Genomic DNA, 17022 nt, shown 5'->3' with positions numbered 1-17022 from the left:
CTGTTGAGTTTTATTTCTTTGAATAAAGCCATTATATGTGAAAACTGCAGCAGACAGGGGCTAACACTCAAGAGCTGGCTGGGCTGCCCCCTCCAAAAGAAATACCTACTCATGGTAGATTTACTGAATTATGGTTTAATTTCAGCTTGTCTGTACAACGTTGTACAAAACGTAACCAAAAAGGAACATTTCAGCTGCACGGAAGGGTTTGGTTGTCTGAGGATGCAGGGAATTGGAGTCTTCAATGTATTCTCTCCTGTCTTCTGGATGCTGTCACAGAAGTACCTTTGGTGCTCAGGCTGTGATACCTTCCTACACTCACCAGAACATTTTGCTTTCCAGTCTCCTCCTCTCAGTGGTGGAATTCCCCTGCCATGGCAGGAAATCTCTGCTGGTACCTCTTATTTCTGATCAGACATGAAAGGTTTTTAACGTCTTTTTGTGTCAGGCAGAACCGTTCCAGCAGTGCCACAAGACAGGGGCAGTGAGGATGCAAAGGTGACACTGGTGAGGCAGTTCAGGACTGACACAGCCTTTCTTACAGCACTTGCTGTAGGGCTGCTCTGCTCACACTGATACAACTGGTGGCAGATTTACAGTCCTTCCCAGCAGGGCATTTTCACTGAGTGCCACTTATTCCATGCCAGGCTGGTCTGAGAATTCATCTCTTACCCAGATTAAAATGAGCAGGCAGACATTCCTTTTAACTTAGAGGTTAAGGAAAATAACTTACTTAGCTGCTACTGGTAGTGCAATACATGCAGAACTGTTTCTCCCAGGATTAGGAAACCTGCTGAGAATCCAGTGGAATCCAAAGGGATTGTTTTGGCTTAGAAAACCACATGGGAAAGGCCAACCTCAGAGATCTCTGGTGGCCAGAAATATCCCTGTTGCAACCTGACAGCAGGTGAGGGGTGTGGTGGGATGGTCTCTCCTGCCTGTGCTCTCCATGGAAAGTTTCATTTTGGCCAACTACTTTTCCTCTCATCTTCTGTGTTCGCAAAGCTTCTAATGTGTGTTTTAAAGGTCTAGTGGAAAGCCGTGATCATTACAAAAATACAATTTTCTTCAAGCATTTTCCCCCTGATTTTGACTAAAATGCAGCATCGTGTTCAAAATGCAATTACTGCATGTGAAAAATGAACCCCTCAGGCTAAAATGAACATCTGAAAATAAATGCACAGGTTTAGTATGGACCTGTCCTCACTAAAACCTTCTCATTCACAGAACAGTGCAGGGATGTTGTCAGGAGGGTCAAGTTACAGGGTGGAGTCTGAAAATAAGAGAAAGAGAGTTGGCTCAGTATTGTAATGCAGGAGATGATAAATAGTCTGAAAGGCCCCCTGGAAAGGGGGAGCTGAAAATTTACAGGGCCAAAAAGACCAGTGTCTGCAAAAGGATGACAGGGATGGTCCTTATGGGTCCCTTCCAACTGAGAATATTCTGTGAAATCTGGGATTTTAACTGACCCATTTCTCCACTACTGTAATCCCATTGCAGTGTTTTGCATTAAAAGGAAAATATTTGACTCAAAGTAAAGGATATTTCACTGAGTACAAGCACCAGCAATATTTAGGCATAAGTTTATCCATCCTTAGTCAATCCCACTTCTTCTCCATTCACATCAGGATCTCAGTGGCCCTCACCACATCCCTCTCTTTCCTCCCTTCCCATTGGCCACCAAACCTTCACTGTTCCCTTGCTGCTCCACCTCAACTTGCACATCTGCAGGATCTTTATTCTGCAGCTCCTGCACTGGAGATAAACCCAAGTGAGATATTATCTTATCCAATGAAAATGGGATTTTCTTTCCAAAAAATTTTATCAGAGTCAAACTAAACCTCTGTCTCATGTAGAAACCGAGTGGTTTTTTTCACATCTGTCTTTTGATTTCTAGTTCTGTTCCATATTTGATCACTAAAAAAAGATAATCAGAAGTGAAATAAAGTACGAGACTGCACTTGTCAGCAGGTAGAACTGCATGAGACCATTTCTGAGGCCCTTGGCAGCAATTACACACCGTGGCATCCCCCAGGGAAGGAAGAGCACTGCAGATTTTACCTTTGATGGCGAGGAAGGCTCTGCTGGAGACACAGCCCACTTCATTGGAGGCTTCCACCCTATATTCTCCTGCATCCTGTTTGGTGACCCCCATGATAACCAGAGAACAGACTCCAAAGTCGTTTGTGCAGAAATAGTTTGGATCATTGGAGAGGTCTCTACTGTCTTTGTACCAGGTGATTTTTGGGGGTGGGTGGCCCCCAACTGCACAGCTCATGTGACACTCACTCCCTGTCACCACCACGTGGGGCTTCAGCGGGACAAGGAATCTCGGGTGCTGGTTTTGATTGACTCCTCTGTATTTCTGGGGTATGACTCGGATTTCAGCTGTAAAAAACAAACAGCAAAACACAAACAGACCCTCAGATCCAGCTCCCAGCAGTGAAGTTTGCAGGGCTGGTTTTCAGTCAGACACTTGGCTGTGAAGAGTGAAATTCTGCACTGTAATTCCCAGAGATCCTGTGCACCCACGGATTGTAACCTGTGCAACTTCTCACATTACCCTGGATTTAACTTTGGAGCCAGAAACTTTGGTTTCTGCAAAACTTAATAGATTTTTCCAGGAATTCATTTTGTGGCAAATTGCACAATATAAGGGCTGGGAATGAAGGAACTCTCTGCACGATGTCCCTGCGGAAAGGACAAAACTGGAATATCTCTAGGCATTCTTGTTCTGGGCAACTAAACATTCCTAGGAGGAGAGAACTACTTCAGTATGGGGTGTTAGAAACAATAAAAGAAACAAAGCATAACAACACACACAGAGAAATAGCTGAAAAAACTGGTTTACCCTTTGTTTTTCGAATCCTCCAAGGCTGCATAGTTTCAGATGGAACACTGGCTCCCAGGCTGTTCTTTGCCACCACTCTAAAGTAATAATCTCTGCCTGGGATCACACTGGTGAACGTGAACTTGTTGTTATAGAGCAGGTCCCCCACCACATGCCACACACCCTTCTCAGATTCCCGTTTTAGGACGGTGTAGTAGAGGTTCTTTTCCCACTTCTCGGATGTTGATGGTTCCCAGGTCACCGTCACTGTGTTGGGTACATTCTCTTCCAACCTAAGTGGTCCAGGAGGCTGCGGGATGTCTGTGAGTTGAGGGCAAATAATGTCACAGGTGTAGAGACAGTGGCACAGTACAGAACCCTAAAAACTTGGAGTGTATCCCATGGGGGCTCAGTAAAGATCCTGATCATTGTAAGGGGCAAATTTGATTCCTTCTCCAGCCACACAAACACTTTTGCTACGAACTGAGCTGCTGTTGCAGAACATCTGCAGCTGTTCCAGCTGGGACTCAGTGTCCTACAGCCTGTGCTGACTCCCCTCAGGCTCTTCCAGAGAGCATGAACTGCTCCTGGGGTTTGCAGTGTCTGTTTGTGGGACCTGGACTGGCCCTTTTCAGCAGAGTCACTCTGGAAGTACAGCTTTAATTAGTGGATTGCTCTGTCCTGCAGAAAAGTGATATCATGAAGTGCCCAGATTGAATCCCATGGAAAACTGTACCCTGTTCTCCCTGTGCCTGAATGGCCAAACTGCATCACAGCTCACCCTGCCAAACTCAGCTTGTTGCCTGCTGCCTATTAGTAAATCACAGAATCACAGACTGGTTTGGGTTGAAGGGACTTTAAAGCTTCTCTCATAGGCAGGGACACCTTCCACTAGACCAGGTTGCTCCAACCTGGCCCTGAACACTTCCAGGGATGGGGCAGCCACAGCTGCTCTGGGCAACCCCTGCCAAGGTCTCACCACCCCTACAGGGAAGAATTTCTTCCCAATATCCCATCTAATTCTGCTCTCTGTCAATGTGAAGCCATTCCCCCTTGTCCTGTCCCTCCATCCCTTGTCCCAAGTCCCTCTCCAGCTCTCCTGGAGCCCCTTTAGCCACTGGAAGGGGCTCCAAGGTCTCCCTGGAGCTTTCTCTTCTCCAGGTGAACACCCCCAGCTCTCCTAGCCTGGCTCCAGAGCAGAGAGGCTCCAGCCCTTGGAACATCTCTGTGGTCTCCTCAGGACTCACTCCAGCAGGTCTAGAGGGGCCCCCCAGAGCTGGAGGCAGCTCTGCAGGTGGGGTCTCACCTGAGGGGGGCAGAGGGACAGAATCCCCTCCCTCAGCTGCACGCACTGTGAGATCAGCCCAGGGCAGGTTTCTGGGCTGGGTCATGTCCAGCCTCTCCCCCACCAACACCCAAAGTCCTTCCCCTCAGGGCTGCTCTCAATCCCTTCATCCCACACAGCCTGGATTGACACTGGGAGTGGCTGGTACACACGGATGGCAGTGAGTTACCTGTAATTTGGACCTGGAAGCTGAAAGTCTGTCTCTTGCCCAGCCCGTTCTGCAGCTCCACGCTGTAGGTGCCGCTGTCGCCGAGCTCAGCTGCCCCGATCAGCAGCTGAGTGGTTCCGTCCTCCGTTTTTATGGCAGCCCGGTTGGGAAGAGGGAGCCCATCCTTTAACCAGATCACCACCGGCTCTGGAGATCCCTGGAAAGAACAACATGAGTCACAGACCTCTTGTTTCACCTCCAGATTGTGTCCTGACATCTGTAGTTTCATTATTTCTCGTCCCAAATATGTGCCTGAACGACACAGTGAAGTCATATCTAGAAATATGGAGCCAAGATGGATCTAAGAGCCCTAATGTGCTCTGAACTTTCTTTGTAACTGTTTTCTTTCTCAGTGTCTTTAAGGATGTTTTTGCAGTAAAGTGTTCAAAACTATGGCAAAGTATTCTGGATCAAGAACAGATGCCATCAGGATTTAATACTTTCTACTTTTTAAAAAAGATCTATTGGGTTGGGAAAGAAAAAGCATCCTCAAGGTCTTTACTTCCCTTGTGCCATCTTTGGTCTCAGTTCTCCCAGAGATCAGGAGAAAGGTCAGCAAATATCACACTTGGTCTTCATCCACCTCCTCTTGATATCCCAGACTTTAGAGAATCACAGGATTGTTAAGGTTGGAAAAGACCTCTGAGATCATCAAATCCAGCCTGTGACTGATCCCAGCCCAGAGCACGGAGTGCCACGTCCAGAGATGGGGACTCACCTCTGGGGGCAGCTGCTTCCAATGCCTGATCACCCTTTCTGTGAATAAAAACCTTTCTTGATCCAAGCTGATTCCAAAGCCCCCCGGATTTCTGTCAGTGCCTGCCTGTTTCTCAAGCCATAGAGCTTAAATTCTGCTGCTTAGTGAGACAAACACAGTCAGCAAGGTGTTACTAGAAAAGCAACCCCAGGCCCTTTTGAGGGAGTCAGAGGGAAATTTTTAAATTTTTATTGTCTTTTTATTTATACAATATATATATTGTTTAATTCATATTTATATTTTATAAGATTATTTTTATATAATTTTATATACTAAAAATGCATATAATTTATTCTATTGTATAAATATAGTATCTAATATAAACAGTAAATATAAATATATATTATAAAAATTAATGATTTTTTTAAGTCTGCCAGAGCAGTGGCAGATGATGCTAATGTTGATAAGGTTGGATGGACAGCTTTGTTAGCAGAGGTATAACCTCGTAATACACTGATGCCATCAAGTGACAGCTGAATTCTGCTGTTTTCCTCACCCAGAAAGTACACACAGCACAGGCAGCCAAAGGATTTGCCCAGTGTCTTGTAAACTAAAGAGCACAGCAAGAAAACAGTGGCTCAGTTTTCATGTCTACTACTGACTTACAGCATAGAAACAGGCAGGAAATTCTACAAACCCATGGAATACGTACCTCAAAGGGAATATTCACCCGGATAGTGTTTCCTGCTTTTATAACCAGGAGGTTTTTCACTGTGTCATCGATCAGTAATCTGGGAGGAACTGGAAAACACAGGGATTACACTGAATAGTTGTACATTGGTGACAGTCCCAGGTGCTGGATACCCCAGTGCCTTCCCCACAGCAGAGCTGAGGTTGGTGAGGAACTCAAATGGAAAAATAAGCTCCCTGATTCACCCCCAGACTTTACACCTTTCAAATTCCATGACTATTTATTTATCACTGTGAGCAAAGAAGGGGAAATGACATAAAAATACATTCACAACAATCTCTGTACTCATAGATGTCTCAATCACAGAGAAATTGGCTCTTTGGCACACTTCACCCCATCACAGGGAGGATCTTTTGTGTTTAAATGGTGTCTGGAGAAAAGGAAATTCCAATGGACACTTACAAAATACACTTGCAATACAGAGTACAGAAATCCCACAGGAAACCAGCCAGAGTTTATTTCAAATAATATTCTTTTAGTATTCAAAATATATTTATTTTTTAACCAATATAATATACTATGTATTTAGTATTTTTTTAAAAATGCCAAATACAGTAGTGGTAAATTGTATTTAGTGTTTCCACTACAAAACTGAAAAACCCGCTTCCCAGATGGACTTATTTTAGGTACTGATTGATTACAAAAGGAATCTCCAGGCATAGCTCAAAAGTAGACAACTTCCCTTAGGCCCCAAATTAAGGAAGATGAATCCCTTACGGAATTATCTCTTACTTCTGTAATTCTGCAACATTCCCAAGTAGCAGTTAAAAAAAGCAAGAGCTACCGATTGTAAATCAAGCTGGAAAAGTGGAAATGGTAGAAAATTTCAAACTAGACAATTAAAAAGTAAAATAAAGTATCCAAAAACCAACCTAAAAATTGGGATTTAAGAGAATGAAATAAAATGCTTATTCCACAAAACTGTATGAAAATAGACTGAAAACTATATTTTCCCCTGTGATGGTTTTGGTCTAGACCTTCCTGATGACCAGTTTGTAACCAAGGAAGTGGCCAAGTACCCAGTATTCCATACGATTTTTACATAAACCAGAGTATAAATAAGTCAGAGATTAGAGACCTCGCTCTCTTCTCTTCCGGCGAGGTTTGGGAACAGTGGGTCCCTGCGTTGGTCTCGCTTATCTAAGGCTGAGGCCTGCAGAGTCCACTGTCCTACCACGTGGGGGTTTGGAGAGTGCTGGCCGTGACTGCCGATCCTGCTGTTCTAAGGGACGTGGTGAGATCTGTTTTGTTAATTATTAGTATAGTTCTTGAGTTTGATCTAGTATACCTGTTCAGTGTCCCTTTTGTTCCCTTTTGTCCCTTTTTTTCCCTTTCCCTATCCCTTCGGGGAGTGGATCCCCTTTTACTGTGTATATAGCATCTTAACTGTATATAACTGTAATTTACGTAAATATAGATATATTTTTATATAAGCAGCTTGACTTTGGGTTCTTTAATTCTTAAATTCTTATAGTTTTTTTTCTTTACCCTAAGGGAAGAAGGGAGGGGGGAAGGGGGCTGCTGTCATAACTTTCGGGCATTTGGCAGGGAGCCAGGTCCAAACCATCACATCCCCTGAAAGAGGTGGGTAGGGATAAGGGATGTGACGTTTCTGTCTGGTGACTGTGGTAGGGTTCTGCACAGGGTGCAAAATATAAATGCAAAGAGAAAATAGAGTTTTGGGGGTCCTTTTATCCTGATGAGTCTCTAATATGAGCTGAACACTGTGCACTGCACATCTAATATCAGTTAAATATTCAGAATTTTCTGGTGATGTGACCAGATAACACCAGAGTGCAGAGGAGCTGTGTAGTACTCATCATTCTTCTGTTAGTCTGGGACATGAAAGAAGCTCATCCCAGTGTCCCACAGCCCTTGCTGCTCCTGTTGCCTCTGAAAGGAGCCACGGACTTACCCACAGGGGCAGCAGCCTCCATGAAGGCCTCGAGCTCTGTGGCCTCTCCTGGGCCGCTGTCGTTGAGGGCCCTCACACGCAGGAAATATTTCTCCTTGGGCTGGAGGCCCTTGACTGTGCCCGTGGTGGCCTCTGCAGGAAGGGTGAGGCATCTGGTCCAGCTGGAGCTGTGGGAAGGCCTCACCTCCACCTCGTAACCTTTCACTTCGTTCCCATCTTTGACCTCAGGTCTGTTCCACGTCAGGGTGATGCTGGTGCTGTCACAGCTGCTCACCTTGAGCTCCTGCACTTGACCTGGGGATTCTGAAAAAAGAAATTTTGTTTAAAGTACTTTTTCTAGGATTTCTGTTCCATCTTTTCAGTCACTTCCTGAGATTCCCCAGCATTCTTGGAGAGCACTTGATATCCACCCCGCTGTCTTGCCCATGCCTTGTCCCAGTTCTTCAAAGGTGGATCTTTGCTCCTGCCAGACGCGCAGTACAACCCACAACACCCCCAATACGGTCTGCAGCCCATCCCAAGTCCTTCTCCACACTACACATAACCCCACACAGGGAGTCTGCCACACCTTCCCTTGGACATCCCACAGGAAATGCTTCCAGTCCTTCCTCAAGCTGATTCTCAATCATGAAACATTCCCCAGTTATTTGATCTTTGTCTTCACACACTTTTACAGAACATTTAAGAATATCTGCTCTCCACCAACACCCCCAGTCTACATTCAGCTACCCCAAAACCAGAAGAACAGAGCACTTACTCGTGGGATCCCGGGCAAAGACGGGCTGTGAGGGGTCACTGGCATCTCCTGTGCCAGCAGCATTGACAGCTGCCACCCGAAATTCATACTGCAGACCCTTCTTGAGGTTGGTCACCTTCAGCTTCTTGTCTGCAGGAAGGAAAGGAGTGTGTTGTCTCAGGTGAGCTGTTCCCCAGCAGGAGAGGGAAGACAACAATGCTGTACCTTACTCCAGGTAGAATTATGTACTGAATAATTCTCAGGAGCTATAAATGCTATCATTGATTCCCCTGCCCTTTCCTATCCAAGTGCATGTGTACTTCTGGGATGTGTTCATTTTATTCCCTTCAAAATCAAACAGCACTTGAATCGCAGAATCACAGAATCATTTAGGGTGGAAAAGACCTCTGAGATGACTGAGTCCCCCCTGTGCCCGATCCTCACCTTGTCACTAAGCCCAGAGCACTGAGTGCCACATCCAGTCATTCCTTGGACATTTTCAGGGATGGGGACTCCAGCACCCCTCTGGGCAGCCCCATCCAAGGTCTGACTACCCTTTCCAGGAAGAAATTCCTTCCAATGTCCAACCTGACCCTCCCCTGGCACAGTTTGAGGTTTCCTCTTATCCTGTCCCTTGTTCCCTGGGAGCAGAGACTGACACCCCCCACCACCACCCTCCCGCCCTGGTTTTTCCCTCCTCAGGGACTTGCAGAGAGCCAGAAGGTCCCCCCTGAGCCTCCTTTTCTCCAGGGTGAGCCCCCTCCAGCTCCCTGAGCAGCTCCAGACCCTTCCCCAGCTCTGTTCTTTTCCCTGGGTATGCTCCAGCCCCTCAATGTCTTTCTTGAATTAAGTGGTGCAGAACCAGGCACAGCACTCAGGGTGCAGCCTCGGCAGTGCTGTTGAGAGTTCATAAGTTAGAGATACAGGATTCATCCTTCTTTTCCTCAGGGGATGATCCTAAACCCTTCTATACCAGAGAACTCCTGATTTACCCCTAATAGAAGATGCTGCTATAGTCAAAGCACACTCTGGAGCTCATACACATCACTTGGGTTTCTTTATATCCCTTGCATTTATAAAGTCCTGTCTGTAGGACTAAGGACAGTAGTTCTGCATGTGAAGTAAAGGCTTTAGTTCCAGAAAATGGAGACATCGGAGGAGCTACGTCCCAGGATGCAGCATGAACTTCTCTGTGCTCTTCTCCAGGTGCCTCCACACAACCTAGAAAAGACCACAATCCTGCCCCCAGGCTTAGCTGTATATAAACCAAGAGCTGGTTTTGCTGTGGCACAGCCATGAAACCTTAGCTGGGAGAAAAATGGAGTTGTGAGAAAATGTACACACCGGAGTTGAGAAAAATAGAAGGTAAAACTTCAGACAGGCTAAAATGGCTGTGATGGGGCCAGTCAGCAGCTCAGGAATTCCAGAGGAAAAACACCAATGTGAAAAGGTGTAAGATCCTAAGCCATTCCTGAACCCAGAGGAACTTTTTGCCTTGTCAAGTCTTCCAGACTGTTCCAGGATTCGGGATACCCACCTTTTACAGGCCCATTGGTGACTGGCAGCCAGGTCATGGTGCCCTTCTTGCGTTTCTGAACTATATATCCCACAATTTGGGAAGCGCCAGTTTTACGAGGTGCTTTCCAGGATATTGTGATGGTGTCCCTGCTGGCACTGATGATCTCAGGGGGATCTGGGGCACCAGGGGAAGCTAGAAAGAGATTAGGGTTCCATTATTGGCAGGTGTACTTTCATTGCAAGATAAAATAGCATTCTGTGTCATTTCTTCTTCAGTTTCCCCAAGGTATTCACATGGATGTGCTTTGAAAACCTGGACCCAGCATGGACCTTGTTCCTGAGTTTTGATTTCACAAAAGACCTTCTGTCATCAGGACTGACAATTCCACTGTCAGCCAACAGAGCTAGGTGTGTCCTTCTTATATAGTAGGAACAGTCAGCATCATTCTTGCTTTTAATGACAAAAACTGGTACAAGTATGGATTTTCTAACACTCTGCTAAAGCTTTCAAAATACATAATCAATGTAGAAAGAACCAGAATATAGCATTGCTCTCTCTAGTACTGCATTTGTGCTCATGGCTAAACTGTTCTAGTACTTGAACTCACTGAAGGACAAAAAACACATTCAGTTGTTTGGAAATCAGGGGAATTGGAGTGGTCATGCTGAAAAATGCTGCACCTACAGAGACACTGCTTTGCCCATGAAGTTGAGAAAAGGCCTCACATGTTCCCTTTCTAGCCACACTGGGAAAATTTTCCTTTGATCTGGATGCATTTTGCATTTGCCCTCTGGAATTGGTTTCCAATTCAGAATGAAGCATTGCCAAGAAGGCAGCTCCACCTCAGCATCACCGGAGCCTACAACAAACTGCTGGTCTTGCTGTGCAGCCTCCACAGATTTGTGTGAAGGCTTCACAGGGACCATTCAAGTTTAGTTCTGTAGCAACATCAAAAATGCAGTGAGTTTTCTTTGATGTCAGCTTTGATAATAGATTTCCCAACCTGAATTATGAACTATAAAAAGTTCTCCTTACCTTTACCAATGGCCTTCACTTCACCCGACTCCAGCGCATCACTCGTTCCCTCCACATTCACGGCTCTCACCCTGAAGTAGTAGCTTGTATCTTCTTCCACTTTGTTAGTAGTGAAGGTGGTGCAGCTCCTGGGGGTTTCTCCCAAAGTCTCCCAGTTGTTCTTGCCCACCTGCAGCCTCTCCACGATGTACCTTTGCACTGGTTTGCCCCCGTCGTCCTTTGGGGGCTGCCACTGGATGGTGATGTCATTTGCAGAGCTCTCAACAATTTTGATGGGTCCTGCTGGTGGTTGTGGCTTGTCTGGAAAGATGGACAGAGAGATGATGAATTGGGTCCAGACCCAGATGTGCTCCTGGGTTTGGAGCAGCTCACAAGCTGGGAGACTGTCCCTGATGGAACAGTCTGCACAGATGCAGAATGAGGGCTGGGCACTGAAATTGCCTCTTCCAAATTTCCACTCTTCTAACTTTGATAGAAAGGGGCAGCCAGGCCCTTGCTCTCTCTGGGCCAACTGTTCCCATAAGTACTGTGCCAAGTCAGCTTGATGATACAGGAAGAACATAATTTCTGATCTCCCAAAAGGGCCCAGACATTTATGGTAGGGCCGAATTTGGCCTTGATACCCCATTTCAGATTTGCATGTTGAGCATAGTTCCATCTCCCACAGTCTCCCAATGTTCAAAACTCAGCTGATGAGGCTGTGAAAAACCAAACTAGACTTGTGCCGCCTTGTACTAAAGGGCAAGAAGCATGTCAGGAATCTTTCCTTGTACCCTGACTTAGTGGAAAAATATAGTGTTGTTCCTCTTGGAATACCCTGTAGCTCCAAATAAGATTGTCACCAGCGTCAATGGGTTCCCTGCCTAAGCTCAACAGTGGATTTATGGGGCTCTTACCTATGACCATGAGCTTTAAGTTGATCTCCAGGACTCCACTGTCATTCTTCAGCCTGACCTTGTAATCCCCACGGTCCTTCCTCTCACAGCTGGGGATGGACAGCGTGGTGTGAGTGTCTGTTTTATCCACACGGATCCTGGTGTCATCTGCCAGCTCCATCTTGTCCTTGAGCCACGTGGCCCTGATGGGCAGACGGCCCTCAAAGGGGATCCTGAGCTTCACTGGCTGCCCAGCCTTGGCCACCGTGGGAACACTGGTCAAGTTTTTGAGGAGAACTTTGTCAACCTGTGGAGGGTCTAATCAGCCAATACAAAGTCATTAAAAACCACAGGGGGCAAAGCTTGGAGGGAAAGGCTCCCCTCAGGATGCTGCCAGTAACTCTTAGAATGTCATAACACTTGGACCCTCGCTCGTTTCATGCTCAGGGTTTTACAAACTTGTACTTTGCTACAGGATAGTTATCACAAGGTTTTGTGGTATTACACTGTCCTTCCACTGGAGAAGGTTTCTCATTAGCAACACACTGAACACAAAGAATGAAGAACCTGCTCTGATAAAGTGTTATGTGCACCCCAAAATACTTGAGTTACCAATAGAAACTATGTGGGAAGGCTCCCTAGTTAAATTTGTGAATGCAAAATGCACCAACCTGTACAAAGCCCATCTCTCAGTTATCTTGGAATTCTTTATAATAAAGTTATCCATAACCAACTACTGGTCTCTGATAAAATATATGATATTTAAAGCCCATCAAGGTTCACGTGCTGCATTGGTGGTTTGAATAGACTCACCTTCAACAAAAATTGAAGCTTCAGTTTTCACATCTCCACCTTCAAACCTGTACTTCCCAGCATGAATATCTTCGGCTTTGTTAATAATTAGTTTGTGGACTAGACCTTTCTTTTCAAACACGACTCCTTGCATGCTTGTCAACTACAAGGTAAAGGACAGAGACCCATTCTTTGAGAAGAAAAGGGGAAAAAAGCAATCCAAACTGAAACTGAGATAAGCATTATCATCATACTCCCCACGAAGACCTTGGTTTTTTTCAAAGATCAATTAAAATAAATGTTAGTTCAACCTCCAAGCTCTCTCTTTCTGTTCTTAATGACAAAACTTTTGATCAATGCTTGAGTATGAAACCTCAGAAGTCCTACAATATCATCTGGATCCCATAGCTGAAATTACTTTTCAGTGTTCTTTAGGAACATAGCATATGTTCCAAAGAATATAGAATATATCTATAGGACATAGATGTGTGGTGGTGGTGGTGGTGATGGGTTCAAGGTTCGAATTGATGATTTTAGAGGTCTTTTCCAACCTAATCAACCCTATAATTCTGTATGATGTCTGTGCTTGACCTTCAGCACTAATTTGAACAAGGACTCTTCATGTTATCCCTGCCTGAAAGATCCTTTGAAGATTTTTCCCTTGGTTTTGGCATTTCTCTCTCATTCATCCGGGAAAAGAAGAAGAGTTGCATTGTAAGGAAGTGACCACATCATCTCCATCCCTGACATAGAATGGAAAACACAAAGCTGCCTTTTGTCAGCAAGAATGGGAATGCCTTGTAGCGGGAAGGGGGAGAAATCTTTCTGGGTTTCTATCAAGAAAGAGATGTCCCACCCCTATAAGTGTTGGACGGGACTTGGAGCAACCTTGTCTATTGGAAGGTGTCCCTGCCCCTGGCAGAGGGATGGGAACAAGATGGTCTTTGAAGTCCCCTCCAACCCAAACCATTCTGGGATTCTGTGAGTCTTTGAATCCTTCCAGGGCCACAGTCAGGCTGCAGCAGATGGCAAGGGACACCTTGACATGATACTTAGGAAGTAAAGCCAGAGAGCAGAGCACTTCTAACCAAAGAAAGCAATGAGTGGAAAGATACCCACCTTTAGCCCATCTTTAAACCAGGTTCCTGTCACATCATCTTTGCTGACAGTGCAGGACAGCTCAGCTGGTTCCCCCTTCACCACCCGGACTGTCGCCAGTTGCTTGTTGAGGTAACACCGTGGTACTGAACAGTCACAGGGGAAAATGGTGAGAACATGAAAGTGGATGTGCATATAAAGAAAAAAGAGAGTTTTTTAAAATCTATATCCTGTGGTCATGACAGGCCTTTGTGCCCCCACACTGTGACCACCTGGGTACACTCAGAAGGGATGTGCCAGCTTGGCCTGTACATGATACAATCCTACCAACAACCCATGGGCAACTGATTCATCATAAATGATATTATTCAGCTATGGATTTGCTGGTTTATGTCTATGCTAATTGTCTTGGCTTCCTCTACAGCCAGTGGGGAAAAACAGGCTGTTCCAGGGTGTGGATATACTGCTTCATCATCCTCTTCCTCTGCACTGACCAGACAGAGGGCTGCCTGACCACATTCCCCCAAATAGCCCCAGGAATACTGTTCTCCACCCCTGTATTCCTCTTTCCTTTCCCAAGTTCTTTTCCATTAACAACCTTATCCCCTCTCTAATAAAACAGCCCTTTAACTCCAATTTGATTTTAGTTCCTTATTTATATTTTGTTTGCCTTGATAATTCCTAACTTGTCAGCAATCCCATTAGGTTATACATTTGAAATTCCTCATTTCTACAATTTTTACATCATCATCTTGCTAGAGGAGCCACAGGTCTTACTCAAACAATTGCAAACACTCCCTTTTTACTATATCAGCACCTTATTATTTATGATGTTACAAGAGAAAAGAGATCTTTACATTATATAATCCAGTATAAGCAGGCACTTTACATTAGGCCCAATTAAATAGAATCAAATAGAAGCAAAGAATTGTTCCCAGAAATTGGAAAACCACAGTTCTTTGCACTAGATGTTAGAAAAAATATTTTTAAATTAGCAACAAGTTTTAAATTACAACAATATCAAAGAAACACAGTGATATGCCTTAAAATTTTACGGGAATCAGTCGGTTCCACATGGATGTAAAACGTATGTGAATGAACAGATGAGATCTGATTTAGATCATTTAAGCAAAGATCATTTAAATATTGAAGACAATTTGATCAGAGCAAGTTGTGTAAGATAAACAGCAAATCATGGGAGAATTAGGAAGGGATCACAACCAGATTTCTACACAGAAGTCTATTTTTCTGACTAAAAATAAAATTCCATTCTTTGCAGGATCAAGAATGTAAGAATCCAAATGCAAAGTCATCAATGAACCACTGAACCACCAACCTTTGAGATCATCCAGGCAAGACCGTCTTTTTTGGGTCGTACTTTCCGTATTGTTCGGGAGATCCTTTGCTTTAATTTCCAAGTCAGGTTCCTCATTCCTCTGGCTTATTGGAGGAAGTCCACCAAAAAGACCTGACATCTGGCCTTGACTCGGTGGACCTTGAAAAAAGCTGTCTGAACTACTCCCATCAGCAGGTCTGTTATGGGATTTACTCCCTGCCCCTCCGAAGGCAGAACTTTTGCCATAAAGGGAGCCCAACTCTCCTAAATCTCTACCCTCACCCCTGACATCTCCTTGACCTGACAGTGACTCTCTGTCATCAGCTGAACCTTGGTTCCTTAATCCTCTGACATCACTGGCGATGCCCTTTCCATATTGACCACCTGGTCCACCACCATCTCCCACACCTCCTTTACCAAGGAATGAATTCCTTTCATTGCCTCCCAACCTCCCAACAGCACCTGCACCAGCCCAGGCTCCAGCTGATCCCATGTCCTTGCCACAGGGAGTCCCAGCGCCCCACACTGCGGAGCCACCGACACCCCCACCTTCCATGGAAAAACCCTCTCCTCCTGCTCCACCTGGATATCCCGGAGCTCTGCACAGCCCACTGTCCCAGCCACGCTGAGATCCCATTGCTCCCTCACCTCCAAATGGAAAATGAGCAGCTCCTGCCACAGCCCCAGCTGGGAGATCCTCCATTCCATAGGGAGAGCCAACTCCTGCACCAGTTGTACCACCAACACCAGCCCCAGCTGGGACACCATCCTTGCCATAGGGAGACACAAATCCTCCTGCGCCAGCTGCACCACCAGCACCAGCTCCAGCTGGAACACCATCCTTCCCGTAGGGAGACACAACTCCTCCTGCGCCAGCTGCACCACCAGCACCAGCTCCAGCTGGAACACCATCCTTGCCATAGGGAGACACAACTCCTCCTGCACCACCACCAACACCACCTGCTCCAGCTGGAAGACCATCCTTTCCATAGGGAGACCCAACTCCTCCTCCACCACCAGCAACATCAACACCACCTGCTCCAGCTGGAAGACCATCCTTTCCATAGGGAGAACCAACTCCTCCTCCACCACCAGCAACACCAACACCACCTGCTCCATCTGCGAGATTATCTTTCCCATAGGGAGAACCAACTGACCCTGCACCAGCACCACCAGCACCAGCCCCAGTTGGAAGACCATCCTTTCCATAGAGAGACCCAAATGGCCCTACACAAGCACCACCAACACCAGCACCACCAACACCTGCTCCAACTGGAAGACCATCCTTTCCATAGGGAGCTGCAACTCCCCCTGTACCAGCACCACCAGCCCCATCAACACCAGCTCCAGCTGGGAGACCATCTTTTCCATAGGGAACCCCAACTCCCCCTGGACCAGCAGCAACAGCTGCTCCAACTAGAAGACCATCCTTTCCATAGTGAGACCCAAATCCCCCTGCACCAGCACCACCAGGACCAACACCAGCCCCAGCAGGGACCCCATCCTTTCCATATGGAGATCCAAATCCCCCTGCACCAGCAGCACTGGCTCCAGCTGGGAAACCATCAATTCCATATGGAGATCCAACACCTCCCAAACCACCATCTGGAGCTTCACCAATGCTTGGTCCAGCAGGGAGACCATCCTTTCCAAAAGGAGCCCCAACTCCCCCTGCACCAGCTCCACCACCAGCACCAAAACCTGCTCCCACTGGGAGACCATCCTTTCCATAGGGAGCCCCAACTCCCCCTGCACCAGCACCTGCTCCAGCTGAAAAACCATCCATTCCATAAGGAGATCCAGCACCTCCAAAACCACCACCTGCAACTCCACCAGTGCCTGGACCAGCAGGGAGGCCATCTTTTCCGTATGGATACCCATATCC

At 46.1% G+C, this 17022-nt stretch overlaps 1 protein-coding gene and 1 long non-coding RNA gene across 2 annotated transcripts in view; both read right to left on the bottom strand.

The window, feature by feature from the left end:
* Positions 1-723: 723 nt before the first annotated feature.
* LOC114068548 lies at positions 724-1476 on the bottom strand. The gene is made up of 2 exons (XR_003573614.1): positions 1370-1476; positions 724-1273 (listed from the first exon to the last, which is right to left on the bottom strand). It is a non-coding gene; the product is annotated as an uncharacterized LOC114068548 (long non-coding RNA).
* A 382-nt stretch (positions 1477-1858) lies between these two features.
* The window catches only part of LOC114068547 (immunoglobulin-like and fibronectin type III domain-containing protein 1), a 34521-nt gene continuing 19357 nt past the window's right edge, over positions 1859-17022 (bottom strand). Inside the window, exons 14-28 of the mRNA XM_027904763.1 lie at positions 16933-16969; positions 16583-16880; positions 16294-16442; positions 15138-16143; positions 13823-13947; positions 12725-12866; positions 11933-12229; positions 11037-11336; positions 10020-10193; positions 8504-8632; positions 7747-8049; positions 5793-5881; positions 4345-4540; positions 2852-3151; positions 1859-2388 (exon numbers count right to left, since the gene is read on the bottom strand). Coding sequence (XP_027760564.1) covers positions 1874-2388; positions 2852-3151; positions 4345-4540; positions 5793-5881; positions 7747-8049; positions 8504-8632; positions 10020-10193; positions 11037-11336; positions 11933-12229; positions 12725-12866; positions 13823-13947; positions 15138-16143; positions 16294-16442; positions 16583-16880; positions 16933-16969 — 4060 coding nt within the window. The 3' untranslated portion in view covers positions 1859-1873. The remainder of the gene's footprint in view (positions 2389-2851; positions 3152-4344; positions 4541-5792; positions 5882-7746; positions 8050-8503; positions 8633-10019; positions 10194-11036; positions 11337-11932; positions 12230-12724; positions 12867-13822; positions 13948-15137; positions 16144-16293; positions 16443-16582; positions 16881-16932; positions 16970-17022) is intronic.

This window comes from Empidonax traillii, unplaced genomic scaffold, assembly GCF_003031625.1.
Source record: "Empidonax traillii isolate 1590-97213 ecotype Southwest subspecies unplaced genomic scaffold, ASM303162v1 scaffold1085:size188410, whole genome shotgun sequence".
Taxonomy (NCBI): domain Eukaryota; kingdom Metazoa; phylum Chordata; class Aves; order Passeriformes; family Tyrannidae; genus Empidonax; species Empidonax traillii.
Note: the sequence above shows the minus strand (reverse complement) of the source record. Positions and strands in the feature narration are given on the sequence as shown.